Source organism: Pogona vitticeps, chromosome 2 (assembly GCF_051106095.1).
Source record: "Pogona vitticeps strain Pit_001003342236 chromosome 2, PviZW2.1, whole genome shotgun sequence".
NCBI classification, from domain to species: domain Eukaryota; kingdom Metazoa; phylum Chordata; class Lepidosauria; order Squamata; family Agamidae; genus Pogona; species Pogona vitticeps.
In genome coordinates, this window is record NC_135784.1 from 66,110,251 (window position 1) to 66,134,295 (window position 24,045).

Genomic DNA, 24,045 nt, shown 5'->3' on the forward strand with positions numbered 1-24,045 from the left:
GGCCTGTGATGTCCCTTCGGGGTTCTGTTTTGTTCTCTATGCTATTTGACATCTGTGTAGATGAAACCACTTTGAGAAATTGTGTCGAGTTTTGGGTTTTGCTTTCACCTGTATGCAAATGACGTCCAACTCTCTCCTTTCCATGAAAAGCCAAGGAAGCTATTTCAGTTCTAGATCGGTGTCCAATGTCAGTAATGGACTGGATAAGAATGAATAAACTGAAACTTAATCCAGATAATACAGAGGTACTTCTGGTCAACTGAAGGGTAGATCAAGGAATAGGGATTCAACCTATGTTGGATGTGGAATTACACTCCTGTGAAAACACTGGTGACCAGCTTGGGTGTGCTGCTGGATTCATATTTGAGTCCGGATGCCCAGGTTTCAGTGGTGACCAGGAGTGTCATTGCACAGTTAAAACTAGTGTGCCAGTGGTGCCTGTTCCTGGAGAGATCTGACCTAGCCTCAATGCCACACACTTTAGTTCCATCCTGGCTGCATTATGTACTATAACATACTTTACATGGAGCTGCCTTTGGAAAGTGCTTGTAAACTTCAGTGAGTCTAGAACACTGCAGCCAGATAGTTAACTCGGGCCAGTTATAGAGATAACAGATTTTGATTGAATATCGGGAAAAATTTCCTAATTGTTAGAGCAATGCGGCAATAGAATCAATTACCTTGAGAGGTGATCTGTTCCAACACTGGAGGCATTCAAGAGAAATTTAGACAACCACCTGGCAGATATCCTTTGATTTGTATTCCTGCCTCTAGCAGAAGGTTGTATTTGATGGCCTTATAGGCCCCTTCCAACTTCAGCATTCTATGATTCTATGATAACCTCTCTGTTACAGCAGCTCCACTGGCTGTTGATCCATCTCTGGACATAATTCAAAGTGCTGGTTTTAACATATAAAGCCCTAAATAGTTTGGGTTCAAGCTATCTCAAAAAACAGTATCTCCCTTTATGGGCCTGCACAGGTATTAAGATCATCACAGGAGATCTTTCTCTTAGTCCCACCAACCTAACAGGTACACTTGGTGGGGGCATGGGATAGGGTCTTCTTTGTTGCTGCTTCCAGACTCGAGCACTCTCCCATGGGAGGCAAGGAAGGTCTCATTTTTGCTGTCCTTCTGAGGGCAGACTTTTCCTTAGTGATTGACTATCTAGGAAAGATTTTAAAACAGGATGATTTGTATTTTGTTGCTTTTAAATTTGTTTTTTGGTAATGTGTTTACTTAACATTTTAAATATATTGTTATTGTTCTTTTTAATTTGAATAATTTACTGTTTTTAGCTTTTTTTTAAAATGATGCCTGCCTTCTTGGGTTTTTTATGGAGAAAGGTGGGGCAAAAATATTTTAAATAAATAAGTGACGAATGAGCAGTTGTCCTCTTTTCTCAGAACTGCTCTTATTATTAATAGCCGATGGGAGACAAATAGTAACCTATCATGATTTTTGATCACAAGATTATCCTTGTGCGCTGAAAAAAAAAGTGAAACTAAATCTGTGTTAGTTTGATACTTGTTCTCCTCCAGTATCAGATGCAAAGGATAAAATAGTATAACAATGTTTTTCCTAAGGCATACAGTGGTACCTCGACTAAGAACTTAATCTGTATTGGGGCTGCATTCTTAAGTCGAAACGTTCTTAAGTTGAAGTACTATTTCCCATAGGAATGCATTGAAAACCATTTAATCTGTACCTGCTGTTTTTCGTTCTTAAGTCGAGGCACTGTTCTTAAATTGAAGCATTAGTTCTCATAGGAACTAATGCAAAGCCAGTTAATCCATATCTACCACTAGGGGGAGATTTTTTTAATTTTCTTCTTCTTTTGACTTAAGGTGAACTTACGTAAAAAAAAAAAGGGCAGGAAAGGAGTGTTTTTTCTCTTTTTTGGTTCTTAAGTCAAGGCTCCATTCTCAAGTCAAAGCAACTTTTTGCAAATGGAGCCGTTCTTAACTCGAATCGTTCTTATGTAGGGACATTCTCAAATCAAGGTACCACTGTATATGTATCAGCAGAGTGTTTCTTTTTAAGTACAGTGCAGTCTGTAGACATTCTTTGTTTCTTCTTCTGCCTTCTGTTTTTGAAACACAGTGGCTGAAATGTTGTTGCACAACTCAGCTATAAATTTTCATAATACCATCAGCTTCAGACTTTAATCTTTAATTTAAAGTTTCCTATCGCCTTCCACAAGTTTCAAAGTTCCCTTGTGGTTTCTTTCAACTTGGGGAAGTCTTCAGTATCTGAAAATTGGCACTGCTAATCCAAATCCTGGTGATTGTGATTTTCTGCTACTAAAGAGTTCCCTCATGTCCACCCCAAAGGCTTCCCCAGGTTGAAAAGATGGTAAGTTTTTGGAATGGATGAGGGGAACCCTAGGGAAGCTCAGAACCTGGTGATTGAGAGTAGGAAACTTTAAGTTAAAAATTGAGGTCTGTAGTTGATGACATCATCACTATTTATAGATGTGCAGCTCCACCAAGAGGATTTTAGCCAGAGTTACCTGGTAGATGTTCTATCGAAGTAGGAATCCTTCTTCTTTAATGTTGTGTTCAAATTGTAAGTTGTTTTATTTTCACTGAAAATTAGAAATGCCATCCATGGTCCCTCTTCTAAAGACTTGATCCCAAATGTAGGTTCTGGGCAACTAAAGGTTCGTAAAATAACACAACTTGTGTCACTATAATGATATTTTTCTAACCTTCAGTTATACTTTTATTTCCAGATCTTCAGCTTGGAGAGGTAATTTCAAAGAACAGGCTGCCTTCTGGAAGAATGCTGTGAAACTATTTGCCTACAGTAGCAATTTGAAATAGAGGTTAAATATCCACTTAAGTGTGATTAATTTCATAATAAGTAGTACCTCACATCATAATAAAAATGTATGGAAGTGCAAGAACAATCAGTAACCTGGAAGGGAGTCCTGCCAGATCTCCTCGTTTGCCAAGATCTCCTCGTCTGGGCCATAGGAGAACAAGTAGTGGAGGAGGTGGAGGAACAGGTAAGACATTATCTATGGAGAATATCCAGTCACTTAATGCCGCCTATGCAACATCTGGACCAATGTATCTGAGTGATCATGAAGGTGTGGCATCCACAACTTTCCCAAAGGGCACAATGACTCTTGGAAGGGCTACAAATCGAGCTGTATATGGTGGTCGTGTTACAGCTATGGGAAGCAGTCCCAATATTGCTTCTGCTGGCCTTTCCCATTCAGATCTCCTTTCCTATACTGATCAGCATGGAGGACTGACCACTGCTTCACATCATCATCATCATCAGATCCCTTCTATGCTGAGACAGGTAAGAGACAGCACCATGCTAGATCTACAAGCTCAGCTCAAGGAGTTACAAAGAGAGAATGAACTTCTCAGGAAAGAACTGGACATTAAGGACAGTAAGCTCGGCTCTTCCATGAATAGCATCAAAACCTTTTGGAGTCCTGAGCTAAAAAAGGAAAGAGTTTTGAGGAAAGAAGAAGCAGCCAGAATGTCTGTCCTGAAAGAGCAAATGAGGGTTTCTCATGAAGAGAACCAGGTAAGCAATTGCAAATGAACATGATTAAATGTTTGCTTTTGGTGAGTGATGGGCATATGGTAGTATTTCTTGGATTTTTATTATTATTACTTCCATGGTCATGATAGCGTTTGTCCGAAGATAGTTTCCGTGGTCACGTGGCCAGCGCGACTAGACACGGAACGCCATTACCTTCCCACTGAGGTGATACCTATTTATCTACTTACATTTTTATATGCTTTCGAACTGCTAGTTTGGCAGGAGCTGGGACAAGCAACAGGAGCTCACTCCGTCTTGTGGATTCGATCTTACAACTGCTTGTCTTCTGACCTTGCAGCACAGAGGCTTCTGTGGTTTAACCCGCAGCGTCACCATGTCCCTTTTTAAAGTGTCAGTTAAAAACAGACACTAAAAACCAGTACTGTTACATCTACTCTACTAAAGCAAAAATAAAAAACAAAAATAATCTACAAAAACAATCTAGAACCATGACTCTATTAATTAAAATTAAAACCTTCAATTAAAAAACGTCCGGAACAAGAAGGTTTTAATGTCAGTAACGTCGGCAGCAGTCAGATGTCATTTGGGAGGGTATTCCAAAGACCAGGGGCAGCTGCCAAAAGGGCCCTCTGACTACAGGCCCTCCCTCTCACCTCACTGAAGGACGGCTCTTTCAGGAGGGCCTTCTGGCTAGATCTCAATTGCTGGGTAGGTTCGTATGGAAGGAGGCGGTCATTCAGGTATCCAGGGCCCAAGCCGTTTAGGGCTTTATATGTCAAAACAAGCATTTTGAATTGGGCCCAGGCAACAACTAGTAGCCAGTGTAACCTGGCCAGAATTGGCTGAATATGTTATCTTGCAGCTCCTCCACTCACCAGTTGTGCAGTTTGATTCTGAACCAGTTGTAGTCGCCGGATTGTCTTCAAAGGCAGCCCCATGTAAAGTGCACTGCAGTAGTCTAAACGGGTTGTTACCAGTGCATGTGTGACTGTCATGAGGCTCCGTATGTCCAGGTGGGGCCACAGCTGGAACAGTTTCCACAGTTGCAGGAAGGCACCCTTGGCCACCGAGCCTACCTGGGCCTCCAGGGCAGACTGGGGTCCAGGAGCACCCCCAGATTGTGGACCCTATCCCTCAGAGAGAGTAGAACCCCATTCAGGGCAGGGAAATGCCCCTTTAACCTGTCCGACGAACTACCCATTAACAGCACTTCATCTTGTGGGGATTAAGCTTCGCTTTATTAACCCTTATCTGGCCCATTACAGTGGTGCCTCGCTTAACCATTGCCTCGTTTAGCGATGTTTTTGCTTAATGATGGTTTTTTTAAAAGAATTCTATGCATCATTTAATGATGTTTCCTATGGGCGATTTTCGCTTAGCGATTTCGGGACCATGCTTCGCATAGCGAATGCATTTTTAGGTCCCCTGTTTCACTTAACGATGTCCTTTTTTCAATTTTAAAAGTGTCTTAAAATGTTCAAAAATGTTTTAAATGCTTGGAATCGTTAGTGCACCTTCTAAAACATGTGCAAACTTAATTTGGCTTTGATCTGACTTTTCGTTAATTTTTGGTGAATTTTCTTCTCCCCCATAAGAAAGCATTGAGACCAACTTTTGACAGCTGTCAAAAGTTGGGGTCAGTGCATTTCAATGGGGGAGGAAAAAATTCACCAAAAATTAACAAAAAGTCAGCAACTGTTTTAAATGCTTGGGTTCGTTAGAGCACCTTCTAAATCATGTGCAAACATAGTTTGGCTTTGTTCCGAGTCTTCGTTACTTTTTTGTGAATTTCTTTTCTCCCCCATAGGAAACAATGGAGCTGTCAAAAGTTGGGCTCCATTGTTTCCTCTGGGGGATAAAAAAAATCACAAAAAAATTAACGAAGACTCAGACCAAAGCCAAACTAAGTTTGCACATGATTTAGAAGGTGCTCTAACGAACCCAAGCATTTAAAACAGTTGCTGACTTTTCGTTAATTTTGTGTGAATTTTTTTCTCCCCCATAGGAAAGCATGGAGCTGTCACATTTTGACAGCTGTCAAAAGTTGGTGGGGGAAAAATTCAGCAAAAATTAACGAAAAGTCAGATCAAAGCTAAATTAAGTTTGCACCCGTTTTAGAAAGTGCACTAACGATTCCAAGCATTTAAAACAGTTTTTGAACATTTTAAGACACACTTAAATTTGCAAAAATGGACATCGCAAAACCATTGAAATGCATTGAATAGGCTTAAATGCATTCCAATGGAGGAAACATTGTATCGCTTTCCTATGGGATTAACCAGTTTTCAATGCATCTCTATGGGGAAACGCGTTTCGCTTAACGATGTTTTCCCATAGCGATGCTTTTTTGGAACCAATTAACATCGTTAAGTGAGGCACCACTGTATCAGGTCCAGACATGAGTTCAGTTTAGAGACTGCCTCATCTGGATTGGTGGAAAAAGGGGTAGAGCTGAGTGTCATCAGCATATTGCTGACTCCTCATCCCAAACCTCCTGATGACCTCTCTCAACGGTTTCATGTAGATGTTGAACAGCATAGGGGACAATATTGAGCCCTGAGGAACCCCATGGCATAACTGCCATATTTCCCCCCAACACCACCTTCTGGACACGGTCAGCCGGAAAGAAGCGGAACCACTGGAAAACGGTGCCCCCAACTCACAACCCAGCTAATCTAACTTAAAAGTTGTCTGGGTTGCTCGTAAATGAACATAGTTTAAATATATACAGTGGTGCCCCGCTTAACGATTACCTCATTTAACGATGAAATTGCTTCACGATGTGTTTTTTGCAGTCACTATCGTGGTTGCAAAACGATGATTGAATGGGGTTTTTTCGTTTCATGATGATCGGTTCCCTGCTTCGGGAACCGATTTTTCGCTTTACAACTATCAGAAAACAGCTGATCGTTGGGTTTCAAAATGGCCGCCCGCTGTTAAAAATGGCTCCCTGCTATGCTTATGATGGATTCCTCACATTACAGGCACCAGAAAATGGCCGCCCTATGGAGGATCTTTGCTGAATGCTGAGGTATTTCGCCCATTGGAACAGTTTTCAATGTGTTTCAATGGGCTTTTTACTTTTGCTTGACAGTGGTTTCGTTCTATAGCGATTTCGCTGGAACAGATTAACGTCATCAAGCGAGGCACTACTGTATAGAACCTCCTTATCCAGCTGTGTTTGTTTGTTGTGTGGGTACATAGTACTGTACCTGCTAAACTAGTTATCTAAGAAATGTTCTGTACCTTCTAAACTAGTTACCTAAGAAACAATGTATTGAAAGTAGATGTGTTGTCTGAACATTTTGTTGTTTAGTCCTTAGTGTCTTACTCTTTGTGACTCCATGGACCAGAGCATGCCAGGCCCTCCTGTCTTCCACTGCCTCCCAGAGTTGGGTCAAATTCATGTTGGTATCTTCGATGACACTGTCCAACCATCTCATTCTTTGTTGTATGATCCAGCTCTCACTTACATTTCTCACTACTGGAAAAACCATAGCTTTGACTCTGCGGACCTTTGTTGGCAAGGTGATGTCTATGCATTTTAAGATGCTGTCTGAACATTAGGGACTTTCAAGATATGGTGAAAGCCAAGCAAAAACAACACATGCAATTATATTGTTGTTATGTGCTATCAAGTCGGAACTGACTTATAGCAACCCTAATAGGCCTTTCAAGATAAGTGTGATAATAAAGTAGTAGTTTTACCAGTGCCAATGAGTTTCCATGGCTGAGTGAGGATTTGAACCCAGGTCTCCTGAGCCCTAGTTTATCACTCTATCCATTACACCGCACTGGTTACCATATTATTAGGAATTTTAAAAATGCTGTAGAAAGGATTATTGGCAAAGATACTCATTTCTCTTTTTTGAACACTCCAAGTGCATCTTGTCTTAAAATCTGTACATATTTAGGTTTATTTCAAAAAATAAAATCTGTACAAAAAAATCAGTACATTTAAAATTGTGAACAGCTAAAAGTGTACACAATTGAAAAAGATGCACTGTTATGCTTTAGTGAATAGGTAGAAATATAGACATGAATATAGATTAGGTAAAATGTATATGGAAAATATGCAGTCTTGTAATACAAAGGATGAGATGAAGATGTAGGTAGGATTTTAAGAGACACAGTGAAATCAAAACTGAGAGGGTTTTAAAAATGTTCTTGGAAGTGATGTATTCATTTAGAATTAAATCGAATACTTTGCTACCATGAATCCATCAGCACAATGGAATTTTCTGAAAATCTGCTCTGAAGGATTTTTCAGTCTCTAGACATGTAGTTTTAGAGTCCCCTGTGCTTCTACATGAAATATCTTCTTGATTTTTGTTCTTAATTTTTTTAGGGAGTTTGGCCACATAATAAATGGATTCAGAGATTATAATGAGTCAGGATAGGCATACTGGAGAGCTGTAGTTCCTAAAAATAGTAAAAGCTGTTGCGGTAGCAGAAGCAAAATGTTCTGTACCTGCTAAACTAGTTACCTAAGAAACATTGTGTTGAATGTAGATGTGTTGTCTGAACATTATGAACTTTCAGGATAATGGTGAAAGCAAAGCAAAAACAACACATACTTAAATTCAACCAATGCATCTTCCCATGCTTACACAACAGCTGAAATCCTGTTGCTTACTGCAGTAGGTTGCACTAGATTAAGCCCACTGAATCAGTGGTGATTTGGTGAGCAAACTCCCCTATAAGTTCCGTTGATTTGAATGGACCTACTCTAGTTACAACTTTGAATATTTTGAATCAGAGGAACATATGTGAAGTTGGCTCACCAAATCACCACTGATTCAGTGGCCTCCTCTACTGCAGTCTACTAGGCTGAGCAAGAGGCTTTTTCCCAATGAATTGAAGGGGTTTAGCCTATATATCCCAAGCCGGAATTAAGATTGCCGGAAGAAATATCAACAGCTTCAGATACGCAGATGATACCACCCTGATGGCAGAAAGTGAGGAGGAATTAAAGAACCTCTTAATGAGGGTGAAAGAGGAGAGCGCAAAAATTGGTCTGAAGCTCAACATCAAAAAAACGAAGATCCATGGCCACTGACCCCATCACCTCCTGGCAAATAGAAGGGGAAGATATGGAGGCAACGACAGAGTTTACCTTTTTGGGCTCCCTGATCACTGTAGATGGTGACAGCAGCTATGAAATTAAAAGACGCCTGCTTCTTCGGAGGAAAGTGATGAAAACCTAGACAGCATCTTAAAAATCAGAGACATCACCTTGCCAACAAAGGTCAGCATAGTCAAAGTTACGGTTTTTCCAGTAGTGAGGTATATAAGTGAGAGTTGGACCATAAAGAAGGCTGACTGCCGAAGAATTGATGCTTTTGAACTGTGGTGCTGGAGGAGACTCTTGAGAGTCCCCTGGACTGCAAGGAGAACAAACCTACCCATTTTGAAGGAAATCAACCCTGATTGCTCACTGGAAGGACAGATCCTGAAGCTGAGGCTCCAATACTTTGGCCATCTTATGAGAAGAAAAGACTACCTGGAAAAGACCCTGATGTTGGGAAAGTGTGAAGGCAAGAGGAGAAAGTGACGACAGAGAATGAGATGGTTGGACAGTGTCATTGAAGCTACCAAAATGAATTTGACCCAACTCCGGGAGGCAGTGGAAGAGAGGAGGGCCTGGCGTGCTCTGGTCCATGAGGTCACAAAGAGTTGGACATGACTAAATGACTAAACAACAAGCTTATTACAAAGATGCTAGCTTGAGTGGCTACATTATAGAGGATAGCCACTTGTAGAACTGTCCAGTTTGAGTTCATAATCATAGAGTTGGAAGATACCACTGAGGCCATTCAGTCCAGCCCCCCGCCATGTGGGAGCATCCATCAAAGTACTCCCAAGAGATGGCCATCCAGCCTCTGCTTAAAAACCTCCAAAGAAGGAGACTCCACCACCCTTTGAGGCAGCCTATTCCACTGCCAGACAGCGTTGACCATCGGGAAATTCTTCCTAATGTTCAGATGGAATCTCTTTTCCTGTAGTTTGAAACCATTGCTCCGTGTCCTAGTCTCTGGAGCCCTGGAAAACAAACCTGTCCCCTTGTCAACATGACATCCTTTCAGATATTTAAACATAGCTATCATGTCCTCTCTCAACCTTCTTCTTGTAAGGCTAAACATCCACAACTCCCTAAGCTGCTCCTCGTAGGACATGGTTTCCAGAACTTGAACCATTTTAGTCTCCCTCCTCTGGACACGTTCCAGGTTGTCACCATCCTTTTTGAATCGAGGTGCCCAGAAATGAGCACAGTACTCCAGGTGAGGTCTGACTAAAGCAGAATAGAGTGGTACTATCACTTTCCTTGATCTAGACACTATGTGTGTGTGTTTAGTCGTTTAGTCGTGTCCGACTCTTCGTGACCCCATGGACCAGAGCACGCCAGGCCCTCCTGTCTTCCACTGCCTCCCGGAGTTGTGTCAGGTTCATGTTGGTTGCTTCGCAGACACTGTCCAGCCATCTCATCCTCGGTCGTCCCCTTCTCCTCTTGCCATCACACCTTCCTAACATCAAGGTTTTTTCCAAGGACTCTTTTCTTCTCATGAGATGGCCAAAGTACTGGAGCCTCAGCTTCAGGATCTGTCCTTCAAGTGAGCATTCAGGGTTGATTTCCTTTAGAACTGATAGGTTTGTTCTCCTTGCAGTCCAGGGGATTCTCAAGAGTCTCCTCCAGCACCACAATTCAAAGGCATCAATTCTTCGGCGGTCTGCTTTCTTTATGGTCCAGCTCTCACTTCCATACATCACGACAGGAAAAACCATAGCTTTGACTATTCGGACTTTTGTTGGCAAGGTGATGTCTCTGCTTTTCAAGATGCTGTCAAGATTTGTCATCGCTTTCCTCCCAAGAAGAAGGCGCCTTTTAATTTCAGGGCTGCTGTCTCCATCTGCAGTGATCATGGAGCCCAGGAAGATAAAATCTGACACTGCCTCCATATCTTCCCCTTCTATTTCCCAGGAGGTGATGGGACCAGTGGCCATGATCTACACTATACTCCTATAGATACAACCAAGAATCGCATTGGCTTTCTTGGCAGCCACATCACACTGCTCTCTCATGTTCAGCTTGTGGTCTACCAAGACTCCTAAATCCCTTTCACAGGTACTGTCATTTTTGAGATAAAAAGAGAAAACAAAAGCCAGTAAGTTGCCCATCAGTACTTTGGCTGTACCAGGTGAAGGACTATGTGAGTTGCAGTCCCAAACAGTAACTCATCCAAACTTTGATAGTTTGCATCAGCACAGTTTACTGAGCAGGCAGCACACCCGGTTCCAATTCTTCCCATTCTTGGGATTTGTGCTATGTTGTTATTTATCTTAAAGTAAAATATATAAATTAGCCTGTCCAATATGTGCCCCTTTTTTCGTTTTTGCTTGTTTGTTTTGTTTGTGTAACTAACTCATGGCTCCTGCAACAGCTTTATGTCTTTTTGTTACTGCTGCTTCTTGTCAATTTGAAGAGGGGAGATATGTAACTTCTCTGGTAGAACAAAGCAACAAATTCTTCTTCTCTGAAGAATTAAATTTGAATCAAATGTAGAACTGGCAAGAGTTCACAAAACAATGAAGTATTTTGTGGGAACCAGGATGTGATGAGGTGAAGATAATCTTGTTGGTGATTTTAAAAAGCTTTTGAGACCATGATTTGAAAGGGCTTAGTTGTGTATACATGAGAGAGAATGAGAGCAAAAGGCTATATGAGTGAGCAAGTGAAATAGAAATGTATTTTCTCTGCAAGAAGATATTGAGATAAGTATTTTGAGAGAAATATGTTTTATTGTACAGACACACTAACAGAGTTCTGCGCCACAACCAGGAGAGAGTATGATTCTCCTCTAATAACTGAGTTATTAGTATGAATTTACTGCACAGTGAAACCATTCACTGGAAAGACTGTGTGTCAGGATATTGAAATCTAAAATAATATTGCTCAAACTAATGTTAAAACATAACTTAAGATGGAAAGTGCCAAATTATTCTAAGCATTATCATTATCATAGCTTTTCTTTCTGTAGCTTCTCCATCCTTATGCTGTCACTGAGTGCTTACAAAGGTGTAAAATGTTTATCCATTAATTTTCACCACAGTTGTCAGCTTTCCAATTCATAGGAATTTCAGATGCTTTAAGGAAAGAAGTCTAAATAATTCCTTTAAATTATTTGACATTAAAATAAAAAGCTATTTTCTGGATTCTCTTCTTTTATTGCTTTAAAGACAAGACAATAAAAACTATTGGTTGTGGCCAGTCAGCTGTCCCTTGAGGGCTTCTTCTTTCAGGCAGATGATATGAGGAGGGGAGATAACAAGCATGCTCCCATCTTTCTCCTTTTGAGTCCTGGCGCTGTGTGGCCACAACAACCAGAATAGCTCTGTGGATCAACACTGCTGGGTGTGAGACTTTGAAGATTAAAACAACTAGGATGGGGAGGGCAGAAGTATTTTATAGAGGCAGAGGATGGCTTACTCTTAGTTCATGCAGTAGGTTCTTCTGGACAACATACAGTATATGAAGCAAAACTGGCAACACTGTGGGAAAGTTATGATGCAGTTTGCCATCTTTGTAAAAAAGGCTCACTTCATTGGTGTTGCATGTTGCTTTGCTTTCAGGGCTTGGAAATAACTAGTAACAGAAAATAATGATCTGTAACTAGTTTTAGTAACACTAGTTAACAAGAAGCTAGAAATTTACAGTGAAATGCAAAAAAGTTGTTGAAATGTTACTTTTCATGAGTAATACAAGATGTTTTCCAGTTACTTTCTGAAATTACCTTTAGCACAGTAAGTCACAATTAGAGTAAGCCCAGTATGAACCAATGGAAATTATAGGGACGCTGATTTAATGAGCCTACTCTGATACAGTGTACTATGCTAAGCAATGGGATTTCAGCCATGGTTGGAGCTTTTACTTCCATTGTTCCTCCATCACAGTAAGTAATATGACTGTTTGTGAACTTTGCTTCGTTTATGACTGCTATTTTCACAGATTCCATAAATGATGAACAGTTCCTGTTTGCTTATAGTGTAGTAATTGGAGATGTGAATATTTATTCTTTTACTACAAATTTCCCCCATTTCTGAGCATATATCTTGTATCATAATGGTTAGTAGTACTTGTAGTATAAATGTGCAATTCATATGTGAACACAAAATTAAAGGAAGAAAATAGAGAGGAGTTTTAAAGCATGTTAGGATATCCAAGCCTTCTCTCTTTAAACCTCTTCCAGAAAACAGGTATATGTTTAAGAATACTTTGAAGAACAGTGACTTTGAATGCTGTGGCAGTCCCCTTCCCACACCAAATTTTACAACCATCTTCCTTAAATACTGTCGTTTTTATTAGATATTGTTTTCTGAAACTAATTATATTCAGTGTGAAAGCTCTCATTAATATATTATCCAAGCCTACATCTTCCTTATGAAGCCACTAGCCTGGCAACTGTGTACCATTTACAACTTAGTTATATATGGTGGCAACAGCTTGCTGCTTTGGGTTAGATGGCTGCAAGTCATCAGCAGGATTGGAAGGTGATGTTCTGTGCTACTTGGCAGTAATTGGGAAACCAAATACATACACATACAGTGTAAAAAAAAGTCACCCACCACAACTACATACCTCTTGTGATGGAGGGGTACCCACATGACAGCACAGTGTATATGTATTTGCTTTCATAGAACATCACATAATATTAATAGAAAAAGAGATTGTTTGGCTGGATATTTCCCCCCCACTGACTTTGTAGCCTCCAGTTCTAGTAACATAGCTATTTTATATGTGAAGCCATACTCTAAATCTGTTTCTGGTAAGTGAAAGAGAAGTGAGGAAAAATTGTTTGAGTTTGAAAGCTCACTTACGAAGAAACAGCAGTAGGAAACGTATGATCAGCCCATCAATGCAGGTGTAGCAACACAGATGGGTGTACAGATTGCTGTTTGAATCACACTACTGTTTGATGTGAACCAAATTATGATGGCCACATGTGTTTCTCCTTAGATCCATTCGTCCTGTCCCTTTAAGAGCTAGCCTGCTCCTTTCTGGCACAGTGTTAGAGGCCTCTATTGTTGTTTTGTATGATTCAGCATGCTCCTAATTATCCCATTGTATAGCCCATGTAGATGACTAGTTCACATTCGGATGGAGCTGGGGGGTGGTTTTGACTGAGAACACAACCCTGTGACGTATTAGATGGGTTGTGATGTTAAAAGAGAGGATGAAGAAACCCCCTCTTCTATTTTTGTCTTCTTTAAATATTTCCCTAACAGATGCTATGAAATTCTAATACTATGCTAGGTTGATGCATTGCTTTTCGATATGCCACCTACTTTATAGAACAACAACAAAAAAGAAAAATTACTGTGGCCCACTGAATAATGGTCACAGGGAAAGGGTGAAGAAGGGGGTTAGTTTACACCAGTGGTTCTTAACCTTTTTGAAAGAAACGCCCCCTTGAGCCATTGAGGAAGTTATCATCGCCCCCCTCCCTGAGGTGATGATATCTTACCTACCTACCTACCTACCTACCTACCTACCTACCTACCTACCTACCTACCTACCTACCTACCTACCTACCTACCTACCTACCTACCTACCTACCTACCTACCTACCTAGTCTCCCTCCCCACCCGGGTGCGAGGCAGCGCTTCACGGGGCGAGGATGAGGACCCAAGAGACCCTTTCCTTCCACCCGATCCACACTCAGTGCTGCCCTGAAGGAAAAAGGCGAGACGTGGCAGGAAGAAAGAGCTGGATCATCTGGCGGCAGCACCAGCACCGGATCTACTGCTAGCACTGCGGCTGCAGTCGCCTTCACAGGTTTGGCTCACTCCAGCCCCCCCTACCACCCCCTTCTGTTCTTTCGCCCCCACACCGCCCCTTTTCGTTCTACCGCCCCCCTGAAAAATGAAATCGCCCCCTGGGGGGCATTATTGCCCATGTTAAGAACCACTGGTTTACACCATTGCCAAGATAGAGCAGCCTGAGCAGAGCTCTAGCTAAAGAGAAAGGTGGGAGGGGGGTATCTCCCTTACATCTCTCTAATATTCACCCAGTGTTTCCCCTTACACTGCCACTATCATCTGTTGCTGCCGCCGCCACCTCCTGAATAAATGCATGTGGATAAACTGGATAAATGCATGTGTGAATAAACTGTGTAAATCTTGCTCATAAACCAACCAGTGATTCAAAGACCTGTGTGGATCCTTCTCATGGGAGAATAAACATCTCCAGTGTGAACAGTAGAGTTGCTCAAGTGAGACATAAAATAGATCATACTGGAGATAAGAACTTCTAAAGTTTAAACTGGACCAAATTTCCCTGTCTGGACAAGTCCTATGTCAAAATGAGTTCTTAGCTTATAGTGCACAGTCCCGCACCAGTGCAATCAGAAGTCCTGTCATATTAATTTGGTCTTATTCCTGATTGAGTTGAAGTTTACAGCCTTGTCCTATACATGTTTACTCAAAAGTAAGACTCATTAACCTAAGTAGAGCTTGCTGTGAGATAAGAATTGTATTGCACCCTTTGTGACATGGCTTAGGCTGAAACCCTACACAAGTTAATTGTTAGTCTGACTGAACTCAATATGTTCTGAGTAGACATGTATAAGACATGCTATAAGTAAGGTACGTGCTATATTCTGGTATGATACAATCATCCACCACGTTAAGTGATTACTGTTCAGTTCTCTATTTTATGTTGTATGATCTACTTGGACTCTCTTTCAGATAGATTTATTGTTCCGTGTGTTAATGTTATCAAACATTAAAGTGAAATCCACTCAACATCTGATCATATGTCTCTTTACTTCATATTGTTTTTTAAATCATTTGTGTTTAATTGTTTGTTGTTAACTTTTTGTTGGATTGTATTTTTTATTTCCTTCATTTCCATTCACTGAACCTGAGGACATTTTAGGTAAGTTACATTTTATATCCATTTTATGTTTTGTGTTTACATTCAGTATATGAGAAACTCAGTAGAAGTGTTGAGAATATTGTGTAAAGTGACAAAACATAGTTGCTTTAATGTGTCTATTGATAGTTGTTTTGTATAGTTGTAGTATTGATATGCAATATACATGTATTGATAGTTGTAGTATACAAAAATCAATTTTGCAACTCATAAAGTGTTCATTGTATACTTAGAGATATGCATAATAAATTAATTATTATTTTGAAAAAGAAAATCATTTTACTATAAATATTAGTGAGGAATGGAAAGAAAAAAAGTTGTTTTGAACCTGTGCATTATTTCAGTGGTGGAATCCTGGTGGCAGAGTTGCACATGTGTAAATGTTGAGGACATTGTCAGCTGGCAATGTTACACTTTAATTTTTAATTTCATTTCATTTAAAGCTTCCTATGCCTGCCCCTTCAGGTTCTAGGACTTCCTAACAACATTCCTTCTAATTTTCATCCAGAAGGGTGGGGCTCTACCCCTTGCGGGCATGACTTTGCCCATGTGTATGATTCCTCTTCTCCTCCCTCCCTCGTGTGGAGTTCTGTCCTGACTAGAACCAAAGGGCTTAAAACAATTACTGTCAGTGTGCGGAGGAGGAGGAAGGCTGTGCGGACGAGGGTAGAGTTGCCCGTATGCACACAGACACACACCTTAAAGGGAACCTTGCTCCCTAACAATCCCTATTAAATTAAAGAAAACAAAAGAAAAGAGTAATATTGCTGGCTGGTGACATCATCATCATTTACACCTGCAGAGTTACTTGAATAGGATTCTAGGCACTATGTGAAAGCCCTCAAATTTGCATTCTTGTCTTTTCAACACGACTGTTCTCACTCAGTGTCATCTGAAACAATCCTCTGTGATTTCTCTTTGTTGTGCATTTTTGAATTTCTCTTTTTAGACACAAGGCTCATTGAGTTCAGTGTATCTTATTCAGACTCTATTCTGTTTTCTCTCTCTTTTTGATACTTAGTGCCATAGGAACTATTCTAAAACCATTTCTCCCCATTCACTGTTTAATTGTTTTAATATATAGTTTTGTATAGTATTTTAACTTATTGTATGGTTTTAACTGTTGTGAGCTGTCTTGGGGCATATAAATAATATATACTGTATAAATAAAATCTCCTGGCAGATATGCTTTGATTATATTCCTGCACTGAGCAGGGGGTTGGACTTGATAGCCTTGTTAGACCCCTTCCAACTTCATGTTTCTATGAAAATAAAAAACAGGACCCCTTTAATGTGTCCTGTAGAACTTTCCCTCTTTTTAGTTTTTAACTCCCCCTTTTTTTTAAAAAAATGATCCCTTATTCATTCATTCATTCATTTGATTTCTATACCATCCATCTGACCACCAAGGCCACTTGAGGAGGTTCACAACATAATAGAACAACAATGACATATTAAATAATAACCACAAAGACATGATAACAATGCAGAAAATCAGATAAACCTATCAAATTGAACCAAAGAGAAAGACAGCATAAAATAATTAATTAAAAAACAAGGTGGAGGGATTGAAAACTTAAGAACTGAAGGAACCTCTGTGCTCTGTTGATGTAATATCTTGAAATGCGTGTCTAAACAACCATGTTTTCAGGGATCTCAAAAATTCCCAGTGAAGGGGTCAGGTGAAGTTCAGGCAGGAATTTATTCCAAAGGTAGAAGGCAACCGTGGAGAAGGTCCAGTTCTTGGTCTTCTCTCTCGGGGCCAGTGACCTTACCTGTCCAGCCTGGGATGGTCAAGTAGGTGGGGCAGATATGATCTTATGGATTTGATAGTTTAACCAGATTATAAGAGTTCTCATTTTTCTGATATTAATCAGTGAGTAGTATGGCTGCTCTTTGCTAGTTTCCCTATTTGAGGTATGCCTCATCATTTAACCGTGTTCTGCCTTGATGCCAAATTTTTATTTATTTATTTATTTATTAAATTTATATCCCACCCCTCTAGACCAGGTCTACTCGGGGCGGCTTACAGCATAAAATAAGACAATATAAAATATAGATAATCGTAAAAATCCAATTGGTATATTAGTTAATACAATTAATTTAGGAAAGAATTGCCAATAGGATAAGATAGGAAAAATAAAAATAAAAGACCTAGCTGACTGGAGGGAAGGTCTGCTTAAATAACCAAGTTTTAAACTGTCTTTTAAAAACACCCAGCGAGGGTGCCAGCTGAATTTCTGTAGGAAGGGCGTTCCATAGCCAAGGGGCCACCGCCGAGAAGGCCCGTTTTTTAGTTTTTTCCTTCCAAGCCTCTCTCGGCGTCAGACCCCTCAGCTGTCCCTGCTGGCGGAGACGGGTGATTCGGGTAGATCTGGGCGGAAGAAGACGATCTGCCAAATATTGAGGTCCCAAACCGCTTAGGGCTTTATAAGTGATCATTAGCACTTTGAATTCGACGCGGAAACAAATGGGCAACCAGTACAAAGCAGCCAGAGTGGGGGAGACATGTTGGTGTGGGACCCCACAATTGAGGCTCCATGGGGCCGAGACTCTCTCTCCAAGCTGTACTCTCTGGAGCCGGTCCTCCAAGAAGGAACGGAGCCAAGCAAATGCTAGGCCACCTATTCCTAACTCAGAGAGCCTCCCCAGGAGGATACGTGGTCAATGGTATCAAAAGCCGCTGAGATGTCAAGGAGGACCAACAAGGACATACTGTATTGCCCCCATTGGCCTCCCTCAACAGGTCATCCATCAGTGCGACCAGTGCCGTTTCCGTACCATAGCGCGGCCTGAAGCCTGACTGGAATGGGTCCAGAGCGTTCAAGAGCGCCTGGAGCTGATGTGCCACCATCCTCTCAACCACCTTGCTGAGGAAAGAAACGTTGGCGACGGGCCTATAGTTTCCAAGGTCGTCCGTCGCCAAATTTGGTTTCTTCCTAATGGGCCTAATGAGTGTCTCCTTGAGGGCAAGGGGAACCTTGCCCTCCTGGAGAGACCCATTAATTATTGCGGTGGCCCATTCTGTTGTTACAGGCCTGGCTGCTTTGATTAGCCAGGCCGGGCAAGGGTCGAGAGAAGATGTGGAGGCCCGACAGCGATCAAGCACCTTGTCCACCAAATCTGGTGTCACAGGCTGAAAGGAATCGAGAATTACTGGGCAAGGCGGAGCGCTGGACATCTCAGCTTGATCCATTGTATTTAAAAAAGGAGAAAGATCACGGCGGATGGCCTCCACTTTTGATTTAAAAAATGCTGCAAATTGGTCAGGTGAGATGCTAGTGGGAGGCCCTTCACCCAGACCAATTCCGGATAGATCGCGAACTATACTGAATAGTTCCGCCTGCTGATTAGTAGCATCGCTTATCCGGTCAGCGATGTAAGATCTTCTAGCAGCCTTTACCTTGGCCAGGTAACGGTTAGTTGCGATCCTGACAGCGATTTTGTTGTAGTCCGTCGGTTTCCTTCTCCACACTAACTCTAGCCGTCTCCTTATTCGCTTCATTGCTCGTAGATCCTGGGTATACCAGGGTCCTGGCCGAGCTCTGCACCTGAGAGGGCGTTTGGGTGCGATCGTGTCAACAGTCCTAGTAGCGGCGGAGAACCAGCCGTCCACCAGAGCTTCGACAGGTGTGCCAGACAGTACCGCTGGGATCCCTCTCATGGTATCCTGGAATCTCATGGGATCCAGTAACCTTCGAGGGTGAACCATTAAAATAGGTCCCTGCTCCCTGCAAGGGGGGGAGCTCCATTGCGAGGTTACATTTTATCAGGTTAAAGGGCTAGACAAGACTCTTTGTCAATCACAGCATAAATCCTGTCATTTCAGGTTTTTTCTAAGATGTCCACATCAGTTATGTTGGTTCTGGTAACATTCATAACAGCTCTGGATATGTTATTTTTAATGGTTTCCAGCTTTATTGCCAGTAGCAGAACCAAAAAGGCTCATTATAACATTTGCTTTAGAACTTTTGGCTTATTGCATGGAAGGCATACTTCAGTTTCAAAATTTCTTGAGGCACTTGGCAGATTTTGGTTATTTTCCATGTGTTTTCCCTGCTCATTCTCACAAAGACAATATGGCACTATGTGTTCTTTCTCTGAAATTAGGCAAAACTACTGTGTCTATCTTAGGAAAGACCTGGGGCAAAGAGGAATTCTTATTTCTGATAAGAAAATAGTTCTTGCTTCATGGTGTTGTTGTTCATCTCTTCTATTTTGGATACCCCTGTGCTGAAGGAAAGATGTGTTCTCTACACCTCAAAAACATAAAGAGAAAAAAAGAAGTTGCATCTTTTTGTTACTATCCTTTACTTCTCTGCTTCCCTGTACTGTACAAGTAGGAACATGCATTGCATTCATCTCTTATTAGATGATTAAAATATTCTTGCAATTTTAAATTAGATTTTCAACTCATTCTGTGCTTGGAAGAAATTAATGCAGAATTTTAAGATGACAAAATCCATATAAAATTCAGTGTGCTGAAATCAACCTAAATCAGTGGCCTTAAGTAAACATTATATTGGATTGTTCTTGAAATTGTATTTGTAATAAGTCAAATGATGTCGACCTATTCAAAATATAGTCTGAATCTAGCACTGTTTGGTAATTTGAAAAAAAAATTGACATCAGTTGGTTATGTATATGTGATTATTTTAAAATCAAATGGTGTTATCCGGATGTTGCCAAAGCAGACGGCTCCTTGTGCAACCAGTCACTTTATATCCTTCAATGCATCGCCCTATTTAAATAGATAGTCAGGGGCACCTTCTGATTAGTGTGTGTGAGACTGCAGTAGGAGGAAAAGTAATCCAAAATTATGCATGGATACCATCCACGATCTTCACTATTATTTTTCTTTGCGTTTCATGAAGTTAAAAGGCAAACAACTGAACAAACCTCAAATTTACTCATAAAAATTATGGTTGTATGCCACTTGTTGTTGTTTAGTCGTTAAGTCGTGTCCGGCTCTTTGTGACCCCATGGACCAGAGCACGCCAGGCCCTCTAATCTTCCACTGCCTCCCGGAGTTGTGTCAAATTCATGTTGGTTGCTTCGATGACACTGTCCAACCATCTCATCCTCTGTTGTCCCCTTCTCCTCTTGCCTTCACACTTTCCTAAGATCAAGGTCTTTTCCAATAAGTCTTCTCTTCTCATGAGATGGCCAAAGTATTGGAGCCTCAGCTTCAGGATCTGTCCTTCCAGTGAGCACTCAGGTTTGATTTCCTTTAGAATTGATAGGTTTGTTCTCTTGCAGTCCAGGGGACTCTCAAGAGCTTCCTCCAGCACCACAGTTGAAAAGCATCAATTCTTCAGCGGTCAGCTTTCTTTATGGTCCAGCTCTCACTTCCATACATCACTACATGAAAAACCATAGCTTTGACTATGCGGACTTGGCAAGGTGATGTCTCTGCTTTTTAAGATGCTGTCAAGGTTTGTCATCGCTTTCCTCTCAAGAAGCAGGCGTCTTTTAATTTTGTGGCTGCTGTCTCCATCTGCAGTGATCATGGAGCCCAAGAAAGTAAAATCTGTCACTGCCTCCATATCTTCCCCTTCTGTTTCCCAGGAGATGATGGGACCAGTGGCCATGATCTTAGTTTTTTTGATATTGAGCTTCAGACCGTTTTTTGCACTCTCCTCTTTTACCCTCATTACAAGGTTCCTTAATTCCTCCTCACTTTCTCCCATCTGCATATTGGAGGTTGTTGATATTTCTTCTGGCAATCTAAATTTCGGCTTCAGATTCCTCCAGTCCAGCCTTTTGCATGATGTATTCTGCATATAAGTTGAATAAGCAGGGGGAGAATATACAGCCTTGTCATACTCCTTTCCTAATTTTGAACCAATCAGTTGTTCCATATCCAGTTCTAACTGTTGCTTCCTGTCCCACGTATAGGTTTCTCAGGAGATAGATAAGGTGGTGAGGCACTCACATTTCTTTAAGGACTTGCCATAGTTTGCTGTGGTCCACACAGTCAAAGGCTTTTGCATAGTCAATGAAACAGAAGTAGATATTTTTCTGGAACTCTCTGGCTTTCTGTATGATCCAGCGCATGTTAGCAATTTGGTCTCTAGTTCCTCTGCCCCTTCGGAATCCAGCTTGTACTTCTGGGAGTTCTCGGTCCACATACTGCTGAAACCTACCTTGTAGGATTTTGAGCATAACCTTGCTAGCGTGTGAAATGAGTGCAATTGTACGGTAGTTGGAGCATTCTTTGGCACTGCCCTTCTTTGGGATTGGGATGTAGACTGATCTTTTCCAGTCCTCTGGCCACTGTTGAGTTTTCCAAACTTGCTGCCATATTGAATGTAGCACCTTAACAGTGTCATCTTTTAAGATTTTAAATAGTTCAGCTGAAGTGCCATCACCTCCACTGGCCTTGTTGTTAGCCAGGCTTTCTAAGTCCCACTTGACTTCACTCTCCAGGCTGTCTGGCTCAAGGTCAGCAACCACATTATCTGGGTGGTCTGGAATATCCAAATCTTTCTGGTATAATTCCTCTGTGTATTCTTGCCACCTCTTCTTGATGTCTTCTGCTTCTGTTAGGTCCCTCCCATTTTTGTTCTTTCTCATGTCTATCTTTGCCCAAAATGTTCCTCTAATATCTCCAATTTTCCTGAACAGATCTCTGGTTTTTCCTTTTCTGTTATTTTCCTCTATTTCTTTACATTGTTCATTTAAGAAGGCCCTCTTGTCTCTCCTTGCTATTTTTTGGAAGTCTGCATTCAATTTTCTGTAACTTTCCTTATCTCCCTAGTATTTTGTTTCCCTTCTCTTCTCTGCTATTTCTAAGGCCTCGTTGGACAGCCACTTTGCTTTCTTGCATTTCCTTTTCTTTGGCATGATTTTTGTTGCTGCCTGCTGTACAGTGTTACAAGCCTCTATCCAAAGTTCTTCAGGCACTCTGTCCACCAAATCTAGTTCCTTAAATCTGTTCTTCACTTCCACTGTGTATTCATAAGGGATTTGGTTTAGATTATACCTGACTAGCCCAGTGGTTTTTCCTACTTTCTTCAGTTTAAGCTTGAATTTTGCTATGAGAAGCTGATGATCAGAGCCACAATCATCTCCAGGTCTTGTTGTTGCTGACTGTCTTGAGCTTCTCCATCTTTGGCTGCAGAGAATATAATCAATCTGATTTCGGTATTGCCCATCTGGTGATTTCCATGTGTAGAGTCGCCTCTTGTGTTGTTGGAAAAGAGTGTGTGTGATGACCAGCTTGTTCTCTTGACAAAACTCTATTAGCTTTTGCCCTGCTTCATTTTGAACGCCAAGGCCAAACTTCCCTGTTGCTCCTTTTATCTCTTGACTCCCTACTTTAGCATTCCAATCCCCTAGAATGAGAATAACATCTTTCTTTGGTGTCAGTTCTAGAAGGTGTTGTACGTCTTCATAGAATTGGTCAGTTTCAGTCTCCTCAGCATTGGTGCTTGGTGCATAAACTTGGATTATTGTAATGTTGAAAGGTCTGCCTTGGATTCGTATTGACATCATTTTATCATTTTTGAGATTATATCCCATTATAGCTTTTCCCACTCTTTTGTTGACTATGAGGGCTACTCCATTCCTTCTACGGGATTCTTGCCCACAATGAATTGAATTTGCCCATTCCTGTCCATTTTAGTTCACTGATGCCCAGGATGTCAATGTTTATTCTTGCCATCTCCTGTTTGACCACATCCAGCTTACCAAGGTTCATAGATCTTACATTCCAGGTTCCTATGCAGTATTTTTCTTTGCAGCATCAGACTTTCCTTTCACTTCCAGGCACGTCCACGGCTGATCGTCCTTTCGGCTTTGGTCCAGTCACTTCATTAGCTCTGGAGCTACTTGTCCTCCACTCTTCCTCAGTTATATGTTGGACGCCTTCCGACCTGACTGTCCCATCTTCCAGCATCATATCTTCTAGCTTTTTGTTTCTGATCATGGGGCATTCTTGGCAAAGATACTGGAGTTGCATTGCCAATTCCTACTCCAGGTAGATCACGTTGAGTCAGAACTCTGCACTATGACCTGTCCATCTTGGGTGTCCCTGCACGCATAGCCCATAGCTTCCCTGAGTTACTCAAGCCCCTTCGCCACGACAAGGCAACAATCTGTGAAGGGGCAGCAATCTGTGCCACTAGTCAGAAGTATTTTGCCAATATTCATGTTAAATTTGAGTCAATCAATCACAATTTTTCAGTTTGTAGTCTGTCAGCCTGTTAAATGGTTAAATGCTTTCCAAAGTTTAAATTGAATGAGAGAAATGATTCCCTTTGTTTTTATCTCTTAAACCAGATTTCCTTAATGTAGCCATTTCTCATTATACTTGTCATACCTGCTGTGTTTGTTTTAAGTTTTTAACATTTAATAATGTTTTAAAAGTTCTGCACTTTTAGTGGTTTCAGTGTCTAGATCAATGTTCCCCAAACTTTTTCAAGTCACAACCCCTTTTATAATAGTTGAGTATCCTGCAGCTCCACCACCACATGTGCATTAATGGAGTAAAGAAAACACATTAAATAGATTTTTCAAAATATAATTCTACCCTAATATATTAATATTAATGTATTAATACATAATTATGGGGGTCTCTAAATCTGCTT

At 41.1% G+C, this 24,045-nt stretch overlaps 1 protein-coding gene across 29 annotated transcripts in view; it reads left to right on the top strand.

Moving 5' to 3' along the window:
- The window catches only part of ERC2 (ELKS/RAB6-interacting/CAST family member 2), an 817,272-nt gene that overhangs the window by 14,215 nt on the left and 779,012 nt on the right, over nucleotides 1-24,045 (top strand). For all 29 annotated transcript variants that reach the window (XR_013541661.1, XR_013541663.1, XR_013541666.1 and 26 more), the window contains exon 2: nucleotides 2,735-3,546. Coding sequence is in view for 2 of the 29 variants with exons in the window: in XM_078385331.1 (XP_078241457.1) it covers nucleotides 2,890-3,546 (657 nt within the window). In the remaining 27 variants the exon portion in view is untranslated. The remainder of the gene's footprint in view (nucleotides 1-2,734; nucleotides 3,547-24,045) is intronic.